The sequence below is a fragment of the Sceloporus occidentalis genome, unplaced genomic scaffold (genome assembly GCF_023333645.1).
Source record: "Sceloporus occidentalis isolate IW3139 unplaced genomic scaffold, rSceOcc1.0.p SCAF_8, whole genome shotgun sequence".
NCBI classification, from domain to species: domain Eukaryota; kingdom Metazoa; phylum Chordata; class Lepidosauria; order Squamata; family Phrynosomatidae; genus Sceloporus; species Sceloporus occidentalis.
In genome coordinates, this window is record NW_028316988.1 from 40,702,787 (window position 1) to 40,729,232 (window position 26,446).

Sequence of the window (26,446 nt, forward strand, 5' to 3'; positions counted from 1 at the left end):
GCAAGAGGGCCAAGGCCGCCCAGGCCAGCCCCTTCTGCCCCACCGAGGCCTCCCTCCTTCCCTGTCCCATCCCCATCATCCCTGAGGAAAGGGCAAGGGGACCAGCCCCCCCCCCCCCGACGCCTCCGGGCAGCGGGCAGCCTGCCAGCCTTCTCCGGGAAGCCTCCCAGGGACCCCCCTCGGTGGGCCGGTGAGGGGGGGCAGCTGGAGAAGGAGCGGGCGCGAGGGGGGCTTCCCTGCCCCCCTTCAGCCCTCCGGTTTCCCAGCTGGGCGACTCTATCCCGACGGGGGCGGGGGGGGGGCTTGGACTGAGTTGTCCTCTTCCAACCAGGTTTTATAACCATAAAGTATATTTCCCCAAAGGCCTTCCTGTTGATTTCCTCTTGTATCCTGCAATAGAGGCCATTTGACGCTAGAGGTCTTCAGATCCCATCAATGGATGGATGGATGGATGGATGGATGGAGAGTGACCTGAAGGCACTCCCTTGGGACCCTGGTGGCCTCCTCTGTGCCCTTGTCCGCCACCCAAACGGGGTTTAACCTCCATCCCAGACCTACAGAAGACTCAGCTGAGGCTGCAAGAGGCTCCTGCACGGTTGAGGAGCCCCTCAGCATTGCAGGGCATGCAGTTTGGCATTGCCAGGAAGGTCCTCATCCATGGGAAGGGGCAGCAGGAGGGAGGGGAGGGCTCTGGGCACGTTGCCTTGGAAAGGGACCAAGCGAAGGGGCACAAAGACCCTCCCCTTCTTGACCCACGACCCCCAGATCTCCCTCCAGTTCAACTACATGGATGGCCTCTGCTTAGGGGACATGAGGCAAAAAGGGGACCTGAAACAACTGTGGAGTTGGAGGAGGAGGAGGATGGCCTTTGCTATGGAAAATGGTTGATGGGACAGGGCTCTCCTTTTCCCAGCCAAGCCTTCTTGCTTCTACTTTAGAGGAGACTCTGGGGTTTCCATGTGGCCTGAGCTGCCCGGATGCCACTCTTCCTGAAAGGGAACTCAGACCAACCCCACCCTTAATTCTCTTAATTCTTTTTTTTTTCTCCTACAGATGTTTTCCTTTCATGGGGCATTTTTATTCTTACAGTGCCTTGAAGCATGGGAGAGCAGCCTGCAATTTGGGTCTCATTAAAAATGTTCATTATTATAACTTGGCCAGCATGGAAGAGGCCTTGAGAAATCCTTCCTGGAGGAGAATGAAAGTGCACAGACCTTGTCCTCATGCCTTGGCGATGGCACGTCCTCAGCCCTTTTGGCCAACACCTCCAAGAGGTAGCTTTTGGGTGGGTGGGTGGTGGCGAGGGGAGATGGCCACCCTGCTGTCAAGGGCCCATGCGGCACCCTTGCCATGAAGGCCTCTCTCGCTGTGTTTCTGTGTTTGTGGGGAGCAAAGGCCACTGGGCTTTTCAGACTCGGCTGGCTGTCCAATTGCTGCCCTCTTGGCCAAAGGACCTGAAGAGCTGGTCAAGGAAGGGTTTGGTTTTCCTGCTTATAAACAGTTGTCAGGCAACTGGAGCTGTTTGTGCGTCCCAGCCCCAGAGTTCGGCTGGAGGGAGTCCCCTCTGGAGTGGGGGTTGTGGGGAGAGGAAAGAGGACAGGCCCCGCGCCAAGGCTGACCGCTGAGTCAGGACCATTTCCAAACCCCACCGGTTCTTAAACACCCACACCCCTCCCACAGTCTTCAGCTGTGTTTGCAGAAGACCTGGGCGGCCTATAAACAATGGTTGCATGATGCAGGACGGAAGTGTAAACAGGACATCCGCAGCTGCGTGGTCCATGGGGGGGGGGCAGCTGGACCAGGCCCCAAAGGGCAGCCTTCTCGGGTGGTGCTCCTCTGAGCCAGGAAGGCCTTGTGGCCTCTCACAGGGAAATGGCAGCCAGGAGGAGGCAGAACTGTGTGGAGCTGAAGCTGACATGGTTAACTACCACCACCCCCCCCCCCCCCCCCAGTAATGAATACAGTAGATTCAAGGGAATGCCTAGAAAATATTTTTTCATCTTCTCTCTATTCATGCTCTTTCTTTTTCTGGCCAGAGGGAAAAATAAACAGTGCTAGAGGCAGGCCCACATTTTGTGGGGCTTGATCTGAAGGCCAGAGGCAGACCTGCCTCTCCATCACAGACTTTCCTCCTGGCCTGGATTCACCACCTGCGCCCGCAGACTGGCACCCATGGTCCTCTGAAGACTGAGCCAGCACCTGGCACTACTATGGCCAGTTCAGGGCAGCATAACCCAAGCCCTGCCCAGGACTTGAATTTGCCCTGGCATCAGGGTGGCCAGCTCTGGCCACAGAGTGCCCTCTCTGTCTGCCAAGGTGGGCCTGGAAGCCATTGGGCATGGAGGGGGGCAGGGGAGGCAGTACCAGGAAGGAGCCCCAGAGTAGGCTCAGGGCATTCATCAGACAGATGGGGGTTGCTTTAAGTGGCATCCTGATAAAAATGTCACTTGCAACATTGGCAACTGTGGCACAATAGTTTCAGGTCTCCTCCCCTTCTCCCTGGCATGCCCACAGATGCCATCCTGGTGCCACTTCCTCCACTCTCAGGCCATGTCTGCCCCCCCCCCCCCACCCAGACATGGGTGGCTTTGGGGCTTCTTGGTGAACTTTGGTGCACCTGGAAGGTCTTGAGCGGCCGGCCCTGGTGCTCCCAGCTGGGCAGGTGCTTTGAGGGGCTGGCCTGCCACCCCCCAGCAACTCACCCAGGTCCCACAACATCTGTGGGTGCCCAGACCCCATCCCAATGCAGGAACCCCACCAGTGTCATGGCTCTTTTGCTGCTTTGCTTGGCTGGTGCTGCTGTCGTTGGAGAGCTGGGTGTTGCTCTTGTTGTTGCTGAGAAAGAGATTGAGACAGGGAAAGAAAGGAGGAACCTCTGCCCATAAATCCACCCCCCAATGGCTCATCTGGAGAAATTTATTCTCTCAGAGAGGCCCTTTGCACTCTCTTATCCTTCCTTGTTAATACGAACCAGAGATTTTCTTTGGCTTAAGAAAGCTGGCTGCGTCCCCCTGCAAAGTTCTCTTTCCTGCTCACCCTGATTCTCCCTTTTTTGTGAGATGAGATAAAGGAAAGATTTATAAGGGAGAGGAGTGGGGTGCTGGGGAGCAGGGGGTCAAAGGCCTGCTTTTCCATTGGGGAGGGGGGCTGAGGGGGCCTTTGAAGATAAGTTTAGCTCCATCTTATCTATGGCTGGGAGGGGGGCCATCAGGAAAACCTTGACCTAGAGGAGGGGGTTTGCCCAGGGAGCAGAGACGGAGGCCTTAATCTTCTGTCTGGTCCAGCTCTGTCTCCCCCCCCCCCCAGCCCCCAGTCAGGCTGGGGAGAGTGGGTCATCGGTGCTTTGGCCAAGCAAGGGCCAGCAGCCCCTCCTGGGGAGTGGTTTTGGAGGCCCTTCTGCCTCCAGGCTGCTCTCATCCTCGAGAGGTGGGAGAAAGGGAGGGCCGTGGGGTGGGGGGTGGGAGGGCAGGCAGGGACCCCCCCCCCAAGGTAGGTATCCACAACTCCACCTGGGTGCCTTGCCCCTCACCTACCCACCTGGCAGCCGGCCAGGGCTCAGAGGGCCTTCTGTCTTGTCACAAATGGGCAGGAGGGCACCACAGATGATGCTCTGGTTGTTGAGAGAGTGGGCGAGGGTAGAATTAGTGGGTGGGGTGCCATGCCTGTGCCAGGCCCCTCTTGGTGGAGGTGTGTCCTTGCCCTGCATCACCTGCATCATCCATTCACCTGGGGTACTCCTGCTGCTGCTGCAAAACCCAAGGTGGCCTCCCTGGCAGGCAAGGCTGGTTCCCCTCCAGTCACCTGGCAAGGCTTCTCTGCCAGCCATGGGGCCAGAGCGTGGCACGGATCCTCATCTAGCCAGCCTTGGCCTCCCTTAGTTTATTCTCAGAGGGGAGAGCCATATATCAGCCAGAGGGCTATCTAGGAATTTCAGCCCAGCCTTGAATTTTTCCCTTATCTCTCTCTGCTGCTCTGAGCCCCTCTCCTCCTGGGAGCCTTGCTCCCTTCCAGCCCCCTCTTATCTTCAATGGAGCCACCCTCCTGGCACCACCAGACTCAGGCCCACAAGGCAATGGGTAGGGGTTGGTTGGTGAATGTCTTCATGGCAAGCCCAAATCCAAAGTGGCCTTTGAGCCCCCTCCTGCCTCTGTGTTTCCCCCACCCCCAGCCTCCCTCCTGCTGTTGGCATCACTCAGGCTGCCTGCGCATACACACACACACCCACTCTGCCCAAACCTCTGGGTCACCTCTGGATGATCTTCATAAGGGACTTGGGAGGAAGATGTGGGCAGGAGCATGGGGCGGGGGGATGTGGCCTTTCCTCCAGCAGAGCTCCTGGAGTTCCTGGCTAGGAGGGGCCAAGGGGTCCTGGATGAAACTAGGCCAAGGAGACCCCAGGCCAAGAGGAAAGTCAAAGGTCAGGAAGGGAGGCAGTGGGTTAAGGAAGGACAGAGGTTGGTTGGAAGAGTGGGGAGCCAAGAGCCAAGTGGGCAAGTGGACCTCCTTTTTCCCCCTGAGGCTATCAGAGATATGAAGCCTGAAAGATCACCAGCAGGAACTATCTGGGAAGCCAAGGAAGAGATAGAGGCTTTCCTCTCCTAGAGGATGCTGGGAAGGCTTCCCGACAGGTTCTGCTCTTTGCAGGTAATAAAAGTGCGCGGCTGTGATTGAGGCCAGGGAGATGAACCACCACAGGAAAGAAGACATCTTAGAGATAATTACACCTCGCCTGGGATTGCAGCCTTGGCCTAGAGGGGCTTAGGAGGGATTTAAGACAAAGCCCCTTGGCTGCAAGCAGATAGGATCTGTGGCTCTGAGCGCCTTTGCAGGCAGCTTCTGGCCAACAAGCCCCTGCCAGAGAGAGGCCTGGGTTGGCTAGGTCTGTCTGCCGGCGAGGCTGCCTCTTCCCTCCTCCAGACCCCTCCTGAAAACCCATCTTCTGAAAACACATCCCCAAGCCCCCCAAGGCGGCCCTTCCTCTGTCTGTGTCTTCATTCCTTTCCCTCCGAGGTTCCTCTGGAGCTAATTGTAGATTGTAAGCCCATTGGGGCAGGGACCATAAAGCACATGCGATGCACAGGTCCTTTGTGAAGGAACTGTATTCCTTCTGTGGGATTAAAAAAAAGCATTGGTGGGGATGCAACTGAGTGCAGAGCAAGGAGGGGGTTTGGCTGGCTTTGCACCATCAAACAGTCACAGCCCCAGAAAGGCAGGCAGGCACCCAGGGGAGGCAACATGGGGGAAGCATGGGAGGTGGAGAGGCAGAGGAAAGGAAAGTTGCAGTGGGTAGGGAAAGGTGGCACCTTTGTGCCTGCATTTAGCAATATCTGCACATGAAAGAAAGGTCCTCCAAATCTCACTGTATATATTTCTAAAATGTGCCCACACACACTGCAGTTAATGGGAGCATTAATGCATGCATTCAAAAAATGCATCTACAACCCCCCCCCCCCCCAGCACAGGATGGGCTTGGAAGTGGGGGAAGGAAGAAGTCTGTGGGGAAAAAAGGCTTGAGAGATCTGCCCATCCTTAGGTAACTCGCCATGTAAATATTTAACTATTGAGTAGACAGTGAAGAGCCAGAATGAAGGCACCACCTAACTTTTGCCTTGGAGAGTTTGGGGAGGCCCAGAGGATGGTTGCGGAAGGCAGTCTCTCGGCCTGATGGCTGCAAAGGGATTTGGGGCTGATCTGGAACAAGGCCTGGGACTTCCTCGTGTTCTGACTCTGCTGGGACTTTCGTGAGCAGAGTGGCCCTCACCCACCCCACTCACTTCATGCCTTTCAGGACACAAGACCCGGTGCCACGTGGCACTTTCTTCTCCCTGTGAGAGATCAGGTTGTCAGCAGGGCTAAATGCTGGTCTCTGGTAGGCGGCCCCTGGCTGGGCCCTCCAGATAGCCATCTTGCCATGGACAACAAGGAGGGATGAGGAAGGACAAGAAGAAGAAGAGGAGGAAGAGGAAGAATGGAAGAGAAAAGGCAGTCAGAGGAAAAGGATAAGGCAGGGAAGGAGCTCAAGCAGAATGGAGCTGGGTGAGAGGAAATGTGTGTGTGTGTGCGCACAGCCCCCAGGGACCCTAATCGGACTTTCCTCTGGTTCAGATTCATAGATGACCACAGAGGGCTGGGTCTCCCTGTGAGTGATGGGGCAGGGGTGGCAGTCTCTGGGCAAATGCCAGTAAAAACTGGAGGGTGCCCTGTTTGTGTGTGCCACCCGCCCGCCCTCCATGAGCTCAGGGAGGGAGATGTTTGCCCAGAGGCCAGACTGGAACCAGCCCAGCCCAGTTCAGTCCAGCCAGTGGTCAGGAGGCAAAGCGTCAGACCTCAGGAGGAGTAAGTACACAAAGCCCCTGAGATCACATCTCCCCTGCCAGAAATAAAGCCAAGCAATGCCTGGATGCGAGCCCCCCACTCCCACCATGTCTCCCCTCCCTCTCTGGAAGCCCCCTGCCCCACTCTGCCATCATCACAGTAGCCCCTTTCTTTGGGCTCCAGAGCAACGCAGGTGACCTCAGGATGGGTCCTGGCACCCCTGAAAGAAGAGCCCCCTGCCCAAATCTCCCCCCAATGGGGATAGGCATTTGGGAGGGTACTCTTTCCTCCAGATCCCAGCTTTTAAAAATGTTGAGCTTTCAAAACCCACACTCCCCAAACTCATCCATGGATTGAAATCATAGAATCCTAGAGTTGGAAGAGACCGCAAGGGCCATCCAGTCCTTGATTCCCTTTGGGGTCCTGAACCCCCAAGAGGTCTTGCCTGTCCTCCATGTCCTCCTCCGCCTCCTCCTGGGGTGCATTCCTCCCAAAGGGCAGGCGGGTAATTCTTTATGGCTCAGGTGCCCTTCCAGCCCTGCTCCCACCAGAGGTGCTTTATGTCTTTTCTTATCACTGTGGAAGATAACTCAGGCGCAGACATCCAACAACCGAGGAGGACATAAAGGACCAGCCAGATAAGCCTGGACTCCATTTGACATCTTCATCAGATCCATCCTTCTTCACATAATAAACTAGCCCTTCAGAGGCCACAAGAAGAGTTGTGTGTGGATTCCTCCTCTTCTGCATGGGGCATGATCTATTATTAGGCGTGGTATTCCCTTCCCTTTTCCCTGTTGAGTCTCTCATTTTCAGCTGCAAGGCCAGGTCTCACTCGGCCCCATTAGCCAAACCCCTTGGGTCCCACATGTTTGCAACCCAGCCTCCTGCGTCCTCCATGCTGCAACGTGGCTACTCCCAAGGGCCACATGCTCAACACATGCAGCACTTAGGCCACCTCGGCCTGTCCGTCTGTCTGTCTGTCCATCCTTGTATCCGTCCGTGATCTACCTCTAGCCTTTCTCCGAAGAGGGAGCCCAAGGCAGCTTGCAATGAAGTTAGATACAGTTAAAACCTGCTGATGCAAAAAATGGAGAGCCCAGGCCCTGCCCAGCCAAGGTCCAGTGTCCCAGCCACCAAGGCCAGCAAACCCGTTTGGAAGCCGGGCTGGGAAGGGCCTGAGGGGAGCAGGGGCAGTCCTGCCAGCCTCCCTCCCTCCCTCCCTCCCTCCCTCCCTCCCTCGAGCAGAACCAGGAGACCGGCTTCCCCGAGGGCTCCCGGGGCTGCGCCTTCTGCTGGGAGGCCCTTGGGGCAAAGGCCAGGAGGAGCTTCCCATCTCCAGTTTGCAGCTCCAGGAGAGGCTCAGGAGAGGGGCTGCTTTGGGCCAAGGAAGGCCTTGGGCTCCTGAGCATCAGCTGAGAGGGAGGGCCACCAAAATAAAGCTTCCTGGGAAGAAGCCGCTGCTTCCTTCCTAAGAGGAGGCCCAGAAGCAGAGGAGGAGCCCCCCACTGAGCAGGAGGGCTGCTGCCACCTGCCCTTCCCTCGCTCCCCTCCTGAGTTTGGGGGGCATTGGCTGGGCCCAGCACCCCCCCCCCCCGCCTCGGGAAGAGGGGACTGACTGGGCAAACCCTGGGCTTCCTTTGCCCTTCTCAGCAAGGCAGATGTTTTCACTCTGCAGGCTGACAAGCTGCTCCTTATCGGGGAGGCCACCTTTGGCGCACATTCACACCCACATCCCCCCCAATGTTTCCAGAGGAAAGCAGAGGAAACTTCATTAAGCTTCCCCCTGAGCCCTCCCTCCTCCCGGCCAGCTGGGGAAAGGGAAAGGCCTCCAACCAGCCCACGCTGCTGCCTCTCTCTCTGTCTGTCTGTCTGTCTGTCTGTCTGTGGGGCTGCGCTGCGGAATAGAAGGGGCCCTGATCCCAAGGTAAGCTTCCTCCAGTGTTTGCTGCAGGTCTTCCGGCAGGAGCCCCTTTCCTTTGCGGGCACTGCTTCCCAGCCAGGGCTCATCCTCTTCATCGTGATGGCAAGGGCATGGGCCTCCGCCGGGCGGGGAGCCAAGGGCAGCAGCCCCGCAGCCAGAGGCAGGCCTGGGGCGAGAGAGCCTCGGCTCCGCAGAGAACCCCAGGACCCTCCAGGGAGGAGGAGGAGGCGCTGCCGCGCCCGTTCTGGCCGGCAGGGGGCAGCATTGCACCGTCTTTGGTGCGAGGGAGAGAGAGAGGGCGGGGCGGGGCGGGGAAGGGGCGGGGAACAGAATAGACACGCCCAAAACGGGGAAAGGAGGAGCAGAAGGAGAAGAGTCTTTCCTCTTCCGGAGGCGTCCGCTGAGTCTCACCTGCGGAGACGAGGAGAAGGAGGAGGAGAAATGGGCGTGGCTACAGGCTCCGCCCACCCGTCGGGCGAGGACCCCTGTGTCTGCGCTGCCATTGGCCGCCGGGCCGGGGCTGTCCTGCGCGAACGCCTGCGCGGGGAGTAGAGGGCGCGCCGCCCCCGGAGGAGCCTCACTCGGAGCCCGGACGCCGCCGAGGAAGGAGCGGGAGCGGCGGGAGCGGCAGTGGCGGCGGCGGGAATCGGAGGCTGAGGAGGAAGGACGGACGGACGGAGGGAAACCCTGGGGATTGTCGGCCGGAGGAGGAGCGCGCCGAGGGCAGCGAGCGAGCGAGGGAGGCAGGCCCCGCGGGATGGGCGCCCCGTGAAGCGGCGGCGGCGGCGGCGGACGGAGCCCGGGACCGTGGCCGTGGATTAAGCGGGCGCGAGGGGCGCCTTCTTCGGGCGCCGGGCCCCGCCTTCTTCGCCTTCAGGAGCAGGAGGAGGATGGCGGCGGCGGCGGCGGAGGAGGCGGAGGCGGAGGCGTCGTGGTCGTGGTCGTGGTGGTGGTGGGCGTCCGGCCGCAGGGTCCCGGCCGTGCCTCCGTGCCGGCTGCTGCCGGTGCTGCTGGCCCTGTGCCGCCTGGCCACTCCGCTGGCGGCCAAGAGCCTGGAGCCCGTCGCCTGGAGCGCCAGCAACGCCAAGTACGTCCGCGGGAGCTGCTCTTCTCCCCGGGGCACCGAGGAGGAGGAGGAGGCCTCCCTGGCAGGGGCCCTCGGGGGAGGGAGGGAGGGGGCTCCTTTGGGGCGGCGGCCCCTTTGCACAACGGCCCTGCCAGGGAGGCCCTTCGGCCTGGGCAGCGGGACTTGGCCGGCCCCTTTCTCCCAGGGACTCAGGGGAGCTCCGTTCCTCCTGGCTCTGGAAGAGGGTCCGAGAGGAGAGAGACCCTCCGAAGCAAGGAAGCAGGGGAACCGGCAGGGTCTGCGGCTAGCGGCCCCGGGCCACCCTCCCTCCCTCCCTCTGTCTCTCTTTCGGAAGCAGAGCTGTGGGCTCCAAAAGTAAACCCCGGAAAGAGGCAGAGCCCGGGGGAGAGGCGGCCGGCGCTGGCCCTTCCTCGCTGGCGCTCAAGTGCTCAATCACGCCATTGGCAGCCTGGCGCCGAGCCTTGTTCCGGGGCTGCCTTGGGGCTGCCACCCTCATCCTCTGCCCTGGCTGACGCTGCTCAGACCCACGGAGCCGGAGGGCGCCGGTTCCTCCTCCTCCTCCTCCTCCTCCTCCTCCTCCTCCGGTGATGGAAATGCCATGCCCCAGGGTCCTTTGCGGGGGGCGGGGGGCTGGTGCCACTCGGCCCAAACCCACAGGACTCTGCATGCCCCCCCCCCCCCCCGTGTTTCCGCCACACGGAGGTCGGGGAGCAAACCCACCCGGCGGCACCGTCTTTCTTTCGTGTTGGGGCTGCTGGGCAGGGATGCTTCAGAGAGCAGGGGGTGGGGGTTGTTGATTGGGGGGCTCAGCGTCTGTGGGGTGCCTCTTGGTCAGGCACTGTGGCTTATGCGCCCCCCAGCTGCTCCTTGGAAGAAGGAGGGCTGCTTGGGTCGGGTGGGCAATGCCAGCGTGCCCCCTCCAGGCGCCAAGCACCAGTCCCTCAAAGGTCAAAGGTGTTTCAAGAGACCCCTGTGCCAAAACCTTGGGCCAGCCTCCTGGAAATCCCTTTCCCTTGATCCATTGGCCAGAAGAAGGTCTTCTGGGCTGGAGCAGCGCATTCCATGCTGGCCTCCTGCCCTCCGGAGAGGGTTCACTTGGGCTGCCCTGCCTTCCTGGGGCGCTTTGTCTTTTGCCTCTGCCTGCTTCCAGTTCTTAGTTTTTGCGGCTGGTAGTTTGTCCCGTGAAAGGAGACCCATTTGGCAGCCTCTTCCTCTGGTTCGGTGCCACAGCGAGGCCTTGGACCAGGCGCCCACAGACCTCCCTGCCTTGGCCTTGTTGCCAGCTCTGTCTGTCTATGAGGGGAGCCAGGCAGCAGCTGCAAAAGTCTTCTGGGCCCCTCTTGCTCCCATCATCCCCGGTTCCTCGCCCTGCTTGTCCCAAGATGGAGCCAAGGGATCCAGGCACTGGGGCCTGGTCTTCTCCTGGGCCTCCTTCCAGAGCCCTGCTTTCCTCTCAGTCCGGCCTTCTCACTCAGGGAGCCCTCGGGGGACAGCCGTCCTTTTCGGTTGGGGGATGGATGGTTGTGGGCTGGAGGTGCCAGCTTCCCTTGCCCTGCGTGGAAGTCAGAACGCACGCAGGGTGTTTGCGGCTGGCATCTCCGTTGGCTGCCCCTCTTGCCTGGGTGCCCTCCCTGGGAGCCCCTCTGCAGACCCTTGTCCCACCCGCGGCAGCAGCAGCGGAGAAGGAGAAGCGCCCCTTGGCCCTCCGAAACACGCCTGAAAAACCCACTGCCAGGCTGCGCAGTTTCCAGCAGGGCAAGGCTGATTTGGGGAGCTCTGGCTTTCTGGTAGAGATTTATGGGTAAGGAAAAACAATCAGAACCCCCCCCCCCTTTTTCTGGAGTTGGCCTGGTTTGAGCGCTTTCTTTGTGAAATGGATCCCTACCTTGCTGGCTGGGGTTTATGGGAGTTGTAGTCTAAAAGATCTGGACACGGGACAGACGTTTGTTTGGCTTTTGGGCTGGAGGTGGCGGGGGGGGGGGGGGCTGAAGCCAAAGAAATGGTTTCCATAACTCCCCTGTATTTTTGCTCAAGAGCCCAGAAGAGTTTGGAGAGCCAGCTCTGCAGTTAATGCTGGGTTTGTGTTTAAACTGAGTTTTGTGCAGGTTTGTTAAGCGCAGGGTTGCCTAAAGCAGGCTTGGTTTCCCTTCTTGGGCCAAAAGGCCAGCTTGTGTCCTGTGGGTCAGAGGGAGCTTTGCAGGCGAAAAAACCTCCTCTCCTATTTGGGGGAATTGAGCACAATGCAGGGATGTCGTTTTGCTCATTCTTCCTGGCGTGGCTAGGAGTGGGGGGATGTCACCTCCGTGGGTCCCTGGGGCCCCAGGATTGCAGGGCGGCATGTGTCCTGGTCCTCCATACTCTGCTCCAAGAAGGCTTCCCTACGGATTGCAAAGCCGCTGGGCCTGGAACAAAAGGGACAGCCGCCCCCTTCTAGAAGGGTACCATCATAGAGTTGGAAGAGACCCCAAGGGCCATCCACTCCAGCCCCCTTCTGCCATGCAGGAACTCACCAACCAAAGCGCTCCCTGTGGCAGATGGCCAGCCAGCCTCTCCTTTGCCTACTTTTTGCAGCTCGGTGCAAGAACTTGTTCTGGCCGCCTCCCCAGGACTGCCCTTCCTGTGCCCCCTTTCTTTCTAGGCGACCCCCTGGAATAACTGTCTGCCTTGAATACCTTTCCTCTCACTCTCTCTTGTTTCTCAAAGGAATTGCCAGGGCTGGCTCCCCGTCTTCCAAAGTGGTCTTGGCTTTCTTCTGAGTTAATGTTTTTGGGGAGTGACCACCTTCCAGGCTCCGTTTGCTGCAGAATTGGCCCCTGAAATTGTGGAGTGTGTTTCCAGTTGTTTAAAGGGCCAGGGGACAATCCTGGAGTGTGTTTCTCAGGCAGGAAGGAAAAGGGGAGCCCCTCCATCGGAGGCTCAGCCTGAGCAGATCAGCAGGAATCCCCATAGAAGCTTTCTGGAAGCAAGGCTCCTGTGCATTTCCGCACAGAAAGTCAAGTGTGGTTTTCTAAGTAAAAGGCCCTCTCTAGTCTGTGTGTGTCTGGGTTTTTCTTGCAGGATAAATCCTGAACAGCAAGGAGTTTTCAAGGATTGCTTTTTTTGAGGGGGGGCAGCTGGGAGAAAAAATAACAATATTGGTTATAGTTGGCAGGGTTAACATTGATGCAGACTTGCAACCCACCCCCTCCCAGCCCAGGACTGTTTGTGGGGCAAGGCAGCCGTGGGGCCTTTGGCGCTCTGGGTTTAGCATTTCTTTCCTAATGATCTGCAAAATGGGGCCGTCCTTTCTCTCGGCTTCAGCAGCCGCTGGCTTTCCTCCTCCCAGAAGTCTCCCTCCTTGACGGTCGGAGGTGGATTTGAGGAGCCACAGAGGCTGCGTTTGTGTCTGTCTGTGTAAGAGGCTGTGTGTCCGTATGGGTCAGAAGACCCTGCAATTTGTGTTTTTCCTATCTATCTATTGGGTTTATAGCTGGCTTTTCTCCCAAGATGGGCTACAAGGAGACTTTTTGTCTTTGCTGTGTGTCTTCAAGTCATTTCTGGCTCATTGTGACCCTAAGGAGTTTATCACACGGGGGACAATTGGAAGTATACCCAGTGATTAACCCGCGATAATCCCGTAATTGCGCTGATGGTTTTCACCCGATGTCAAGATGAAATGTGATTAAAGTGCCATTATCCCATGAATAACCAGGCAAGAAACAGCAGCAAATACTTCTCGGGACTTTCCCCTGAATGACTTTTTTGCTGTTTATTGCCTGGCTATTCATGGGATAATGGCTCTTGTGTTAATCTCATTTGAATCACATTTTAATGTCATTGTGCGATTTTCACTGTTTAAGCTCCACATTTCCCCCTTGTGATAAACTCATTAGGCTTATCATGGGGTTTTCTTGGCAGGATTTGTTCAGAGGAGGTTTGCTGCCATGGCCTTCCCCTGAGGCTGAGAGAGTGTGACTTGGCCAGCCAGGGAGTCGAATCCTGGCCTCCAGAGCCATAGGATCGTAGAGTTGGAAGAGACCATGGGTGCCATCCAGTCCAGCCCCCGCCATGCAGGAACTCCCAATCAAAGCATCCCCATTGACAGAGGGCCGTCCAGCCGTCCCATTCCAGCACTCAAACCACTATGGCAAGCGGGCTCCTTACAGTTACAACAATTTAAAAAACTGGGCTGAAACAGTTGGTTGACAAAAGTTGAAAAAGAAACACTGTGTATAATGTATAAATCTAGAAATTTAGGGGTGTGTGTGTGTGTGTGTGTATATATATATGATGAAAGGCCAGAGTTTAATCTGCCCTGGAAGCACTCTCTCATCCATCCAGCCTTTAGTATCTGCACTAATAGTTATGTCTGCTGGAATTATGCATGTTCTTAGGCATTGTTTTCCTTTGCTTCGTCCTTTGCATCTTTCATTGGATGTGCCTGAGTCTTACCCTCGATTTATCCACAGGTCAAATCACAATCCATAATTTTGGCCCCAAAACTTCCCCTCGACTTATATATGAGGTCGACTTATAGTTGAGTATATATGGTAAACAGTAATATTATTTTAAAAGCATAATTGAAACAAGTTTAAAACAGTAAAACCTATTTAGAACACATGGCAAGTATTCAATAACGTTGCAACTACTTCATTTCCTTAATTGGAGAAGTTAGAGTCCCCAAACCTGGCCGGCTTTCCCCTCAGTGCCTCCTCCCCATTGTGGATCCTTCTTCAGTTACTGATAAAGATACATACATACATACATACGTATGTATATATATATATTGGGGGAAGCAAAGCAAGAGTTCATTTTGGTTTTGATTTCAGTTTGTTTGTATTGCGCTGGTTGCATTTTAGCAAACGTTTGCAAAGATGTGATTGAAATCCCGTCTGCCTTTGGCTTTTTGCGTGGATCGAAAGCCACTCTGAGCTCTTGCGAGGAAGTGCCAAGTTTACCTTAAAATAAACAACAAGGAAGGACAACAACAACAAGAAGAGTAAGCTGACATTGAATAGACCATGGCTGGTTTCTGGCTGACCCATTCCTTTGGGAGGAGAGAAAAGCCCCTTTGCCCCCTGCAAATAGGTTCATTGCGGTGGCTCTGAATCTGAAAGACTCCTAAAACCTGCATTCTTGGGGGGGGGGGGGGGCTGAAGGGTGTTTATGGGGAGAAGAGCATGCTGGGCCCCGGAGACAAAGGTGTTTTAGGCAGAGTCCTCTTCCCTGACTGCAAAGGGACCCCCCCCCCCAAAAAGAGGGAGGGGAGGGGGTGGCCCACATCCTGCTGGGGCTGGGGGGTCTCCAGCCAGCCAGCCTCCCCTCCCTCTGCCTTCCTTCCTTCTTTCCTGGGGGGCTTGGCAGCGGTGGCGGCAGCATGTCCTCCTCAACCCCCCCAGGAGGATCACTCCCCCTTCCCCTTCTTGTTCTGCATTCCCTCCTTGCATCCTCCTTGCAAAGTGGGGGGGGGGGGGGGCTTTGTTCTGTGTGGTGGTGGCTGCTTCTGTCCATCCGTGGGTCCACCAGGGGGCGCCAGGGGGCCGGTCTGTGGCTGCATCCCCTCCCCTCCCTCCTCAGCCCCCCAGAGGACCCTCACCCCACACTCCCCCTCCCAAAGTGGTCACTGTGCCAGGCCAAGGGGGCAGGAGGCCCGGTGCATGGCTTCCCTCTGCACCTTGTTTAGTTTGGGGGGGAAGGCTGGGGTTGGGGGGGCACTGCTGTGTTTTCTATCCTTGGGTATAGATGGCTGGTTGCAGCCCTTTGGCAGCGCAGACAGTGGGGGGGGGGGGACTGGCATTTGGGGGGAGAGAGGGAAGAAGAGGGGCCACCTTTGGCCACTTGGTTTGCTGGATTTGCAGCCCCATTAGCCAGCAAGGCAAGCAAGCAGCCTGGGCTGTAGTAGTATGCTGCACACATCTGCCCTTAAAGGAACAAGGAGTGGAGGGTTTTGGGGGGAGGGGTCTGCATTCGACCCCCTTTTCTGCTGCCCAGCCTCCATCTACTGGAATTCTGGGATTGGTAGCGTTCAAAGGCATGAGTCTGAAAAATCAGGATGCAAAGCAGGGGCAGAGTTGCCTGTTGTGTGTGTGAGTGTGGAGGGGAGAGGCAGCCCCCAGACTCTCCCGGGGGTCCTGGCTGGGCCCCTGCCCTTCCACAGCCCCCTTCCCAATCCCCCCCCCCCCCGCCATGGGCTGCCTTCCTGTGGGCCTGAGAAGACACTCGAATCCTGCTGCTGGTTTGGAGTTTGGCCTTGCTTGTTTTTAAATTACGATCTCCCCCCTCAAAGCCCCCCTTGTTTTGTTCTAATTAGTGTTTGGGGGGAGTGCTGCTGGGAGGGTTGACTTGTCAAAGAAGCTGCTGCTAAGCCTTTGGGATCTGCAGCAGAGAGGTCCCTTTCTGGAGAGGGCTCTTCCTCCTCCTCCTTATGGCTGAGTCGGTTCTCTTCCTGCCCCATCTGCCCCCCTGCCAGCCTTCAGGCCCATGGAGCCTTTCTCCAGGTGTGGGGCCAGGAGGGAAGGGAAGGTGCCTGACTGGCTTTGTGTGGGGCAGTGGAGCGTATGTGTGCACCTGCCTATGAGGCTCTGGGGGGGGGGCGTGGGAGCTTTCGTGGCCAAGCCCTTCCCCACACATTGGGAGGGGGCATTGCTTGTGCTTCCCAGACCTAGAGATCTGTGGACCTGTTTTGTGCAAGTGTGTCCAGACCTCTTTCTCTCTCCAGTTGTTTTAAGCAGAACTTCAGGGAAATGGTCCAGAGAAACGACATAATAATTATTGTATTACAAATTGTTTCCCTTTAATGGCTCCTGTTGGATCACTTAGTCTGAAGCTGAAGACCCCCCCCCCCCCCCCCGAAATCCATGCAAGTTTTTCCAACTGCTTCATATTTCTGCTTAAGAACTTAAACCCTTCTGGAAAACAGGCCATGGTCTGGCCAGCCTCTTTTGGAGTTTCCTCCCCATCCCTTGCACAGGGATGTGGGGCTTCTGGGGGGGGGGGATGAAGGACAGCGTTTAAGAATGGGGAGGGGCACATGTAAGTGGGGCAGGGGCCTTTGGGGGTCCCTTGAGACTCTAGTTTCTGAGTCTGGTCTTTGTAGACGTGTTTTTCGTGCCGGAGGGAGCCTGGAAGCCTCTCCTGAGGCTGGAGGCTGGAGGCTGGGATGGAGCCAACGCTGCCTCACTGGTTTCAGAAGCATAAATTAATAACTTGGAGTATGGTCTTTAATTTGAGATGGGGGGAGGAGTGCCTGGGCAGCCCCTCAAATGGGGATCAGCTTATGGGGGCTTCCTGCGAAAAGGGGCCTGGGCCTGGCTCAGCGGCTGAGACGGTGGGAACAGCCCTGCGAGGTCCTGGGGGCTTAATTGGGAATTAGTGGGTTTGTCGTCATTTCTTTGTTTCCGGTTGTAAAGGCATTTTTGTTTCATCTGCTCTTTAACTAATGTGTCTTTGTTTCAGTTTAGTAATGTATATAAGTACCTCACAATATTTTTTTATACATATGTGTGTGTGTGTGTGTGTGTACACATCTTATTATCATGCTGAGCATATAGAGTGGAATAGGTAGTAAAAAAGTGGATGGGGGGCTTTCTTTTTAAATAGCAGAGACCAGTTTCCGCTTAAAGCAGGTGGTGGTCCCCCTCTCCCTCCGAGGGCCCACTTTGCCACCCAGGGCCTACTAGCCAGCCATGTGCTTATGGGGCTGGGGAGTTGGCTGTTTGAGCTTCCAGGGGGTGCCTGGGATCGGTTCAAGGTGGAGGCTGGGAAGAGTCGGCATTTCCCTCCAGATGCAAAGTACGAATGATAGGACAATGGCCCCCTTAGAGCAGCCCCCCTTGAAACCTGTGAGGAAAGCCAAGGGGGAAGGGGGCTTTCTTCCCCGGAGCCCCCAGAGCACTTTCCCGGCCTGCTTTCCCTCTTGACTTCTTCAGCTGCCTTCTTTCTGCTCTATTTCTTCAACTCAAGGCAGCCGCTTCCTCTTCTCTGCAGAGAAAGAAAGTCTAAAGGCATTTCGGGGGGGGGGGCTTCCCCAGCAAATGGTGGGCAGGTTTTTGTTTTTATTTTATTTCACCTGCTGAGTTGGGCCTCAGGGTCCACTTGGCCTGGATCCAGCATGTCTCCTGGGGGGGGGGGGGGGCTTTAGAGATCTGCCCCAACAGAGCGAGGGCTTGGCTCTGGGGCCTCTATCTGGGGTCTCAGCAAAGGAGGAGACAAACTGTGTGGGAAATGCAAGGGAAGCCAAACCAGTTTGTGTCATGGAATGGGCTGGGGGTGCAGGAGGCAAGCCGGTGGGATTGCAGGGTGTGTGTGTGTCCGTCTCTGTCCCCCCCCCCCACCGCTGGTTGTGGCCCCTGCGTCCACCCCTGACTTCCCCCCATCGCACCATACTGGGGATGCTGGGAGGAGAGCGGAGGCAGCCTCCCTCTTTTGTGGCTTTTTTGTAGAGTCTCTGGACTCCTAGAGAGACTGGATGTCTTCGCAAGGACCAAAAGCAGAGGAAGGAGGGGAGGTGTCATTGCACAAAGGAGACCTTGTGACCCTTCCTGGGCCATGCCTCCACTCAGTGGGCCCTGGCAGGGAAGGTCTCCTTCTGCCACGGGCTGCCCAGCAGCCTCCTGGGAGGACAGCTCTTTTGGAGCCTCTGCACCCCCTTCCTGCCTTCACCTGTGCAAACTGAGCCTTGTGAACATCCACCTGTGTGTTTGGGGGGTGGGTTCCAGAAAGCACTGGGACATGGAGGGCAAGGGGGCAGCCATCTCAGCCTTTACTGGTTGGTTTTTGGGGTACCCTGTTTCCTGAGTTGGTATCCTCCACAGATCTCCTAAATGAGCTTAATTTCTTTTGTTATCTGCACCCCCTAAGATAATTGGGCAAAGGGAGGGGGGTATATGGATACCACCCCTGCTTGTTCCCTGCCTCACTCTGACCCGCTTCCCACGCTGGTGGGTCTCCCAAAAGCTGCCAGCGTTCTTGTGGACTGCAACCCCACCCTCCCCACCAGCATGGCAGGGGGCCAGGGCTGATGGGGGGTGCTGGGTTGGTGCATGGCTCAGCCAAGACAGCCAGGCCCTGTGGCATCAGACGCAAGGACCCCCTGTGCCCCCAAATGCCAGTCTTGATTCCAGGCCTGCCGCGTAAAGCGTGCCTTCCCTCCTCCTGCTCTTCCTCCTCCTCCCCCCATGGGGCCTGAGTTGCTGGGGCATGCAAGGTGCCTGCCCCACCTGCCCACCCCCTTCCAGGTGCCAAACTACTCCTGGGTATGGCGGAGGCGGAGGCGGAGGCTCCTTGCTTCCTTTCTGCCTTTTATGGCCTTCCTTCTCACCTGGAGCAGTAATCAGGTGCCAGGAGAGCCTGAGTCACCCTCACAGGGCCTGGCTGTCTTGGCTGAGCCATGCGCCAACCCAGCATCCCCCATCGGCCCTGGCCCCCTGCCATGCTGGTGGGGAGGGTGGGGTTGCAGTCCACAAGAACGCTGGCAGCTTTTGGGAGAAGGGTGGCACTCTGGATCAGAAGCTATTTGGCCACAGGCTGGGATTTTAGACCCCTGTGGTTGCTTAAAGCAGCATTAAGGGGTGAAGGGGGGGGGGGGGACTCTGGGAGCCTTCTGAAAATTAGGTCAAGACACAAGTGGCAATTTCCCCCCAGGAGCGCCCTTTGAGAGCCTTTGTTGCCAGGACCACCGGGCACCACAGGAGGGCAGCTTGGGGGCTGGATTTGGGGTAAAAAGGAGGAAGAGTTCTCCTTGCTTAGGTTTATGCATGGAACCTTATTGGTGGGGTCCCATTTGCAGCGGGGTGGTGGGGGGTGGTGGGGCCCTTCTCCCTTGGAAGCCAGTCTGTGTGGCTCAGACGGAAGTGAGACATCTCTGGGTTTCCCCTATTTGGGGGGGGGGGAGTTGGCTGCCGTCTCCCTCCCAGCCTCCCTCCCTACAGAATCGGGCTGAGCTGCTGGGGCTGCTGGTGCCAAAGTCATTCTTTACTTTGGACCCTGGAAAGGCATCTCCTCCCACCCTCCACTGGGCTTCTGGGGGAGGAAGGTGGGAGGCCTGGGAGCCCCTCTGGACCCCTCCTTCACCCCCCAGCACAAAGGGGGAGCCAGGCCCCCTCCCTGGGAAACCAATCCTTTTCTTGCTGGGCTGGCAGGGCAGGGCCTCTGTGTTCCCAATCAAAATAGCCAAGCCGGCCAAGGCTGGGAACTCAATCTGCCTCTTATGGGTCATGCAATAACCTTGGCAGCAGGAGGGTTGGGCCTCCCCTGGCCGGGAGAGAAAGTTTTTGCCTGGCTGGGGTCAGAGCAGCCCCCCCCAGAGCTCCCACAGCCGGAGGGAGGGAGGGGGAGATTCCACAGGATGAGACCCCACACAGAGGGCCAGAGTCTGAGGGTGTTGTGTGTATGCGTGCATGTGTATGCATGCATGCAAGGAGAGTTCAGGGTGATGGGGGCTTCAAGGGGGGGCTCATAGCTGTTGATGACAGGCTTTGCCATTGCTCACTGGGCAGCTCCTTCCTGAGGCAAAGATCCAGGTCTCCTCATCCTGGGCTTCTGGTGTTGTTGTTGTTGTTGTTGTTATTATTATTATTAGCTTTATTTATAAAGCACCGTAAATCTACATGGTGCTGTACAAAACCAAGTAAAATCAAGAATATAAAAGCCTGCCTATGGCGTACAATCTAAAAGTTAAAGTAACAAATTAAAAACATCATGGTGTTGTTGGGTGGGGGGGGGCCTCCCTCTCCCCATCCTGCCCCCAGAAACTGAGCCTAGTTCTCTCGTGGCTTCTCCATTTGGAGGCCAATCGGAGCACACTGTGGCTCCCCTGGGGTATTTGTCTGGATGTCTGTCAGCCCTTGCAAGCCTGGCATCACAGGTGGGCACACTGGCCAGCCTTGGCCATCTTGAACTTCCCTGGCTGGCAGTGAAGAGGTGCCCTAGTTGCCGTGGCCGATGGTGCTGTAGAAGCCACTTCCTTCCAGGTGGTTCTGGCCTCCTCTCGATGCTGCTTTCTTGGAGAGGCTCCGTGGCCGGAGGGGTTCTGCAGGGCTTCCCTGAGCTTCTTGGCTTCTCCTTCAGGGAGAGCAACAGACTCACCACTCAGTCCTCTTGGGGTCTGGAGTTAAGGGCAGGGGGACTTGTGCAAACTTCAGAGCTGAGATTCCTGCCCGGGTGGAGTGCAGTGGGATGGGTCGGGGCGGGGGTGCTTCTTTAGCTCCACAGAGAGCTACCCCAGGTTTTCTTGGGAAACATTCAATTTTGGGGGCAGGCACTGGGGAGGCAGAGTCAGGCTGGCTTCCCTCTGAATCTGCAAATGGGAAGCTCCCCTTGGTGGGTTTGGCGGCTGAAGCGCAAGAGGTGCGCCAGGCCTTGGGCCTTGCTTGCGTCTCTCTTAAGGCGCAGGGGAGAGGCTGGCTTGGGAATCCTTCCTGGCTGTAAGCATTGGGCGTCCATCTGTCCGTCCTCCGTAGGACGCGGCCCCAGGGTGTTTTCAGTGAGCACTTCACATTGAGATGTGGATCTGCCTGGATCTGCCAGGGAAGGTGTGTCTGCACACTTCCCAGGAATGTGGGTTTCTCTCTTATGCGCGTGCGTTGGACAGAAATGCTGAGAGATCACAGGGCTTGTGAATCATGACCAAAGCCTGGGAACAGAGAGGAACCTCTTTGCCAACTCTGAGGCTCCCTTTCAAGTCAGTTGCAAACGTGTGGTGAGGGGGGCATGGGGACGAATTCTGCTGCTTCTCTGGCAGAGTTTGGTTGCCTCAGCTTTGCTGAGGCCTCTGTTAAGAGTGACCCCCACAAAACGCCTCTGTGTGTGTTGCAGTCATGACCAGGGCAGCAGCTGCCATGGAGTGGGGACTGGCATAGCGAGGGCCAGGTTGGGATGTGGACTGGTTAGTGGCTGGTCCCATTGACCAGGGACCATGGGCCTAATGCTCAGAGGCAGCGCCCCCTTGGTCCTCTTCCCATGGGACTTCCTCTCCTTTATCCCACGCTGCCGTCTGCCATCACAGTCACGCCTTTGCTCCGCTTCCAAGGCAGCTGATTGTGTTATGTAAACAACAGTAACAAAGCAACACCCAGAAACCTACAGCCAGCTATGCTTAGGATTAATGACCAACAGAAGTTTTTGGACCTCTTATAACAGCACTTGTGGTGTGATGCAGTGCGTGGAACTGCCAGGGTTTCTGTGACCCATTGGCACACCTGCTGCTTCTTTGTGAGCCTACCCCACAGGGTGGGTGTGCAGCGGTTGACGTGGGGTGATTGGGCCTTTCCCCCATCCCAGCACACAGCCCTGGAGGTTCTCTTCTCCATCTTTGGTCCAAGGATTCGTCTTCGGTCCAAGAACTGAGAACTGGTGGGTCAGAACTGCAGACTAGGGCGCGTTACAGACCCCCAAAAGCGGCGGTCTGCCGGTGCTGCTGGTTGCTCTGTGAGGGAGCCGCAGCGGCCAAACCGCGTGGCTCCCGCGCGGAGCAAAAAAGAAGCCCCAAAATGGCGCTTCTTCCCACAGCGCGGTTATGACGCGTGAGGCGCCAGTGGTGCACTCGCGACGTCCAGACGCTATGTGTCCGGAACGTAATAATGGCGCTGCCTGTGTGTATAGGGTGCCGCCATTATTACGCCCCCATCACGTGCTAGGGGTGAGGCTGGTGTGGATGCTAGGTCCCCGGCCAACCCCTAGCATGTGATGGGGGCGCCTCAAGAGCCCGTCTGTAACGGCCTATGGCTGGATTGCAGGAAGATGCAGAGTGCTCTCTCTCTCTCAATCTCTCTCTCTCAGTCTCTCTTTCTTTTTCCCATTCTGGGGTGGTTGTTGCTTCCAGCTGTTGCCTCCAGACATTTTAGGATGCTGGCCTGGGAGTCTTGGCAGTTTTAGGACCCAGCCTTAGGTCACATTTGTGGACATCTCGGGGCTGTTACGCTAGAACAAATCAATACCAAAAAAACAAAAAAGAGCTGGGGTTAAACGTCTCCTCATTTCTGGAGGCCAGGTTGTTTCTGATGGGAGGGCTTAGGAGGAGACACTTGCTCCTCTTGTACCTCTTGTCTTCCTTAAACCGCAGGTGCCAACTTGGGGAGCAATCAGACTTCCCAGCTTCTCTGGGAAACTCTTAGACCCTCCCCTCCCTCCCTGCTTGCTGCTGGCAGAAGAATGGAAATGGGACCCCCCCTTCCTTGCTGTCTTTATTTCAGCTCAGAATCCCAGTCCCATCAGTGCCTTTCTGGGGAAGGGATGAAAGGTGGGAGCAGTGTCCCAGGGAAAGATTGCAGGTGGAGGAGACCTGGTGGCACAGCGGTTAAATGCCTGTACTGCAGCCACTCACTCAAAACCATAAGGTTGCGAGTTCAGTACCAGCCAGGGCTCAAGCTCGACTCAGGCTTGCATCCTTCCAAGGTGGCTAAAATGAGTCCCCAGCTCCATGGGGACAATTAGCTTACAGTTGTAAACTGCTTAGAGACTGCTTAGGTATTATGAAACGGTATATAAATGCTGCTGCTATTGCTATTGGAGAACCTACATGGTCTCCTCAAGTGGGTGCTGGGCCCATCCCCAAACCAACCTCTGGCACAAGGAGGTCCCTTTCTGCTAGTCAGGAATCTGTCTTTTGCCCCACAGGTACCAGGGGGCATGGCTTTGGGTCAAGCCACCTGGGTCTGCCCCTTGGCACAGTCTCTGAATAATCACAGTTTCAAGAACAAAGAAACAGAGCTCATGGTGTGTGTTTTGGGCTGGGGAAAATGTGCCATTGGCTGCTAGTTGGGCCACAGATAGGGCAGGTAGCTGGGAGGCCAGGTGCCCACATGGCCCACCACAAGCATCACCGCCTCAGCCTCAGCCTCAGTGCCTGCGTTTCCAAGAGAAAGGGCTGGATTTGTGTGGCTTTGCCCTTGTGGAAAACACTGAGAGAGAAGAAGGAAACCTCTTTGGGAAATGGGAATTGGCAGGGCACATGTATGGAGCGATCCAGCGATGAGGAGGCTTTGCTGCTGGGATCCGGAGCTCCTGCTCCCCTCTTTTCCTCTGGCGAGGCAGGGGCTTCGGCCCTAGGGGCCACTGCGCCATTAAAGTGGGATGGCTGCTCCCCCCTCTGCCCTCTCCTTCCTGCCCCCATGCACCCTCTCACTGACATCGGGGTGGTGGTGGTGGTTCTGGGGGTCCCCCCTTTCTCACCCTCCAAGGGTTGTCTGTGGGGTGAGTGGGGAGGAGCAAAGAACGGTTCTAGTAGGTTTTGACTTCTTTTCCTGAGGCCCCTTTGAACAGACAGGGCAGAATGAAAATGGATGGATGGACGGAGGGTTGTTGGTTTAATGAAGTTACAAAATGGCAGCTGTGAGGAGGAGGAGGAGGAAGAGGAGGGTGTCCATGTCTCCCCCCCCTTGGATTGTGGGGAGGGGGCTTGCAGGGCCCTGGGGTTAACTGTGGCGTAAGGCTTTCTTCCTGAAAAGAAAAAGGAAAAAAGAAATCTGGGGAGATTTCCAAATTCCAAACCATTTTGTGTTTAAGAGGAGGAGGGGGCTGATTTTTTGGGGGGCTTAGGTTACCATGGCAACTGCCTGGGCCCCACATTGATGCATCGCGTGTAAATCCCTTCAGAAAGGCGAAGGGTCCTTTGTCTTTTGGAGCCTTGAATGGGACTCATTAAAACCAAAATGTTAAGAGGGGGAAAAAGACTATGAAGGAGAAGGGAGACCTCCCCCCCCCCCCCGCAATGCAGCCACCCTTTAAAAAGTGTGTGTGTGTGAGTGTGTGTGTGTGTTTGGGGAGGGTTTGAGTGGGGCAGAGTGGCAGTGGGGGGGCAGGCAGGGCGCAGCCAGGCAAAAGCCCCCCCCCCCATTACTCCTTTTCTCCTGGGGTTTGTTAAGAGAGGCCTGAACTCCCAGCCGCTGAGGATGGGCAGAGGAAGGAGGACTTGGCATCTTCTCGGTCCTGGCACAGAAGTTGCCTAACCTTTTGGTCATATGGGGGTGGGGACCTCTTGGCTGGAGGGGGCAGCTGGCACTGTGTGTGTCTGTGTGGGTATCTCCTGCCCTTGATCCTTGGCACCTTCTGCCCCAGAGAGCCCTACAGTGGTGGTGGTGGAGGTCAGCTGGTGGTTATTCTTCTGGGGGATGCTGGCCCTCTTCTCCCATCCAAGTGGTCCCCACCAGTGTGGCCTTTCTTTGCTCCCTCTGCACCAAAGAAAGCTTTCCAGGGTCCAGATCCACAAAGAGAGAGGTGGACCCACAGAACTTTCCCCCCTTTTCCCCATAGCACTGACTATGGGGACCTGTTTCTCTCAAAGGGCAAGTCCAGGCTTAGAGAAGGATGATCTTTCTTAGGCAAGGGAGTCTCTCAGGAAGGGCCCCTGACTTCCACTTACTGGAATTTGCAGCTCTGGGGACTTACTAGTTGTTGTTCTCATTGCTGTGAAGACATAAAACCTGTGAGGTGTGGCGACTGTGATAAATGTGAAAATGAGGGAAGTAAGAGTGTGTGTGTCGTTCATGCTCAGTCTGCAGAGAGGATGCTGGGGAGGGAGGGGGGCAGGCTCTTTTCCATTAGAGAAGCTTGAAGACTCATTCTCGCCCCCCCCCCCCCCGCCACGGACTATGGTAAATAGGCCTGGTTAATATTCATGGGCTGATTGCAAGCGCATAATCACCTGCTGGGTAATTGTGGTCTTGGACTTATTTCTGGGGAAGTTGACACCTTAAAAAAGGGTTTTTATTAAAGTGGGACTGAGTAAGTCACTGTCCTAGCAGGGAGGATAGAGCATTTGCAGAAGCTGGCTTAAAGAAACAAGGAGCCTTCCCTAGTAATTGCACTAATTCTTTATCTGATAATATCATTGTCACTTGCTCCAACATCCCATTAAAGCAAAATGTTGTTAGGCCAAAATCATGAAGAAACTTTTGCTAGAAGACTTGAAAAAGTGGGACTGGAAGGTTGACGCTGCAGAGTCCTGGTTGGCTTCAGCGGCAGAATCATGTGCCAGGAAGCTGCTGCTGTTGCTGCTGCTGCCGCCGCCATATGCTTCCAAGGGGTTTTCTGGCTTGCTTGGCCAGCAGTGCCCCATTCCGAGGGGGCTTCCCTCCGAGGCTCCTGAGAGACTTGCCCAGGGTCACTGGAGGGAGGGTTTGCCTGGTCCCCCGGAGTCTCTGCCCAACCCTCAGGCCACTGTCACAGCGATGGGCAACTGCGCAGCAGGTGGGGGCCGTTTTTCTTCGTTGCACTCACCCAGTGGGTTGCAACCCCACATTTTAATGTGCTGAAGTGACATAATGCAATTTTGGCTTTGGGGACCAAACCATTACATTTCTAGGTTATGGTTTGGGTTAGTTTGGCTGGTTCGGGGGCAAAAAATCACCCTGAATTAATAATAATAATGTGTTGTTGGATTTCTGGATGGTCCCCACAGCTGCACTTAAGGGTCCCAAGGGTCACATTTTGGGGGCCGTACTTTGCCCACCTTGTGCCTTGTAACATGGGAGTTGCTTGTGCTGAAATTTGGTCTTGTCTTGTGGTGTGATGGTTTCTCTTTGCAACCTGGACTCGCCTTTGGACTTCTGGGATGGAGAAACAAAGATTGGCCGAACCTCCCTCCATCCAAAGGAGGATCCCTGGGTGCAATAAGGACTGGCCGAGGATGCAGTTCTTAACTGGCTTTTGGGGAGCATGGGCTCTCTTGACTTAAGCATAGTGCTGCACTTCAGCATTGTATGTGTGTGGGGCTTGGGCCTTCTTAAATGTTTTGCGATAAGAAGGGAAGGAAGAGGAGTCCTGTGGCACCCTAAAGGCTACCCAGTTTGTTTCAGAACAAAATCCCCGTGGACAGAAGCCGCATCCTTAGACACAAGGGTGGGCTTTGCCCCCAAAATGGTGCTGAAATAAATGGGTTGGTCTCAGAGCTGCCCTGTGACCTTCCCTTTTCCTGCTGAAACAGACCAATATGGCTGTCCCTTGAACCGTTTTTTAAAATAGGCGTCTCATTAAAGAAATGGGATGGAGGAAGAGAGGAGAGGGTCAAACTCTGTAGCCTTTTGCCCAATGGGCTGGGACACATTTTCCTCTCTATCTGGGACCCTCCCTCCCCAAACAAATCTTGCCAGTAAAACTCCCAGACCCATGATAGGCTGGCCTTTGGGCTGCCATAAGTCAGAAAC

At 56.3% G+C, this 26,446-nt stretch overlaps 1 protein-coding gene across 1 annotated transcript in view; it reads left to right on the forward strand.

Annotated features, from left to right (window-relative positions):
* Positions 1-8,349: 8,349 nt before the first annotated feature.
* The window catches only part of LOC149308732 (ephrin-B1-like), a 51,100-nt gene continuing 33,003 nt past the window's right edge, over positions 8,350-26,446 (forward strand). The window contains exons 1-2 of the mRNA XM_089537138.1: positions 8,350-8,517; positions 8,659-9,326. Of these exons, the coding sequence (XP_089393264.1) occupies positions 8,350-8,517; positions 8,659-9,326 (836 nt within the window). The remainder of the gene's footprint in view (positions 8,518-8,658; positions 9,327-26,446) is intronic.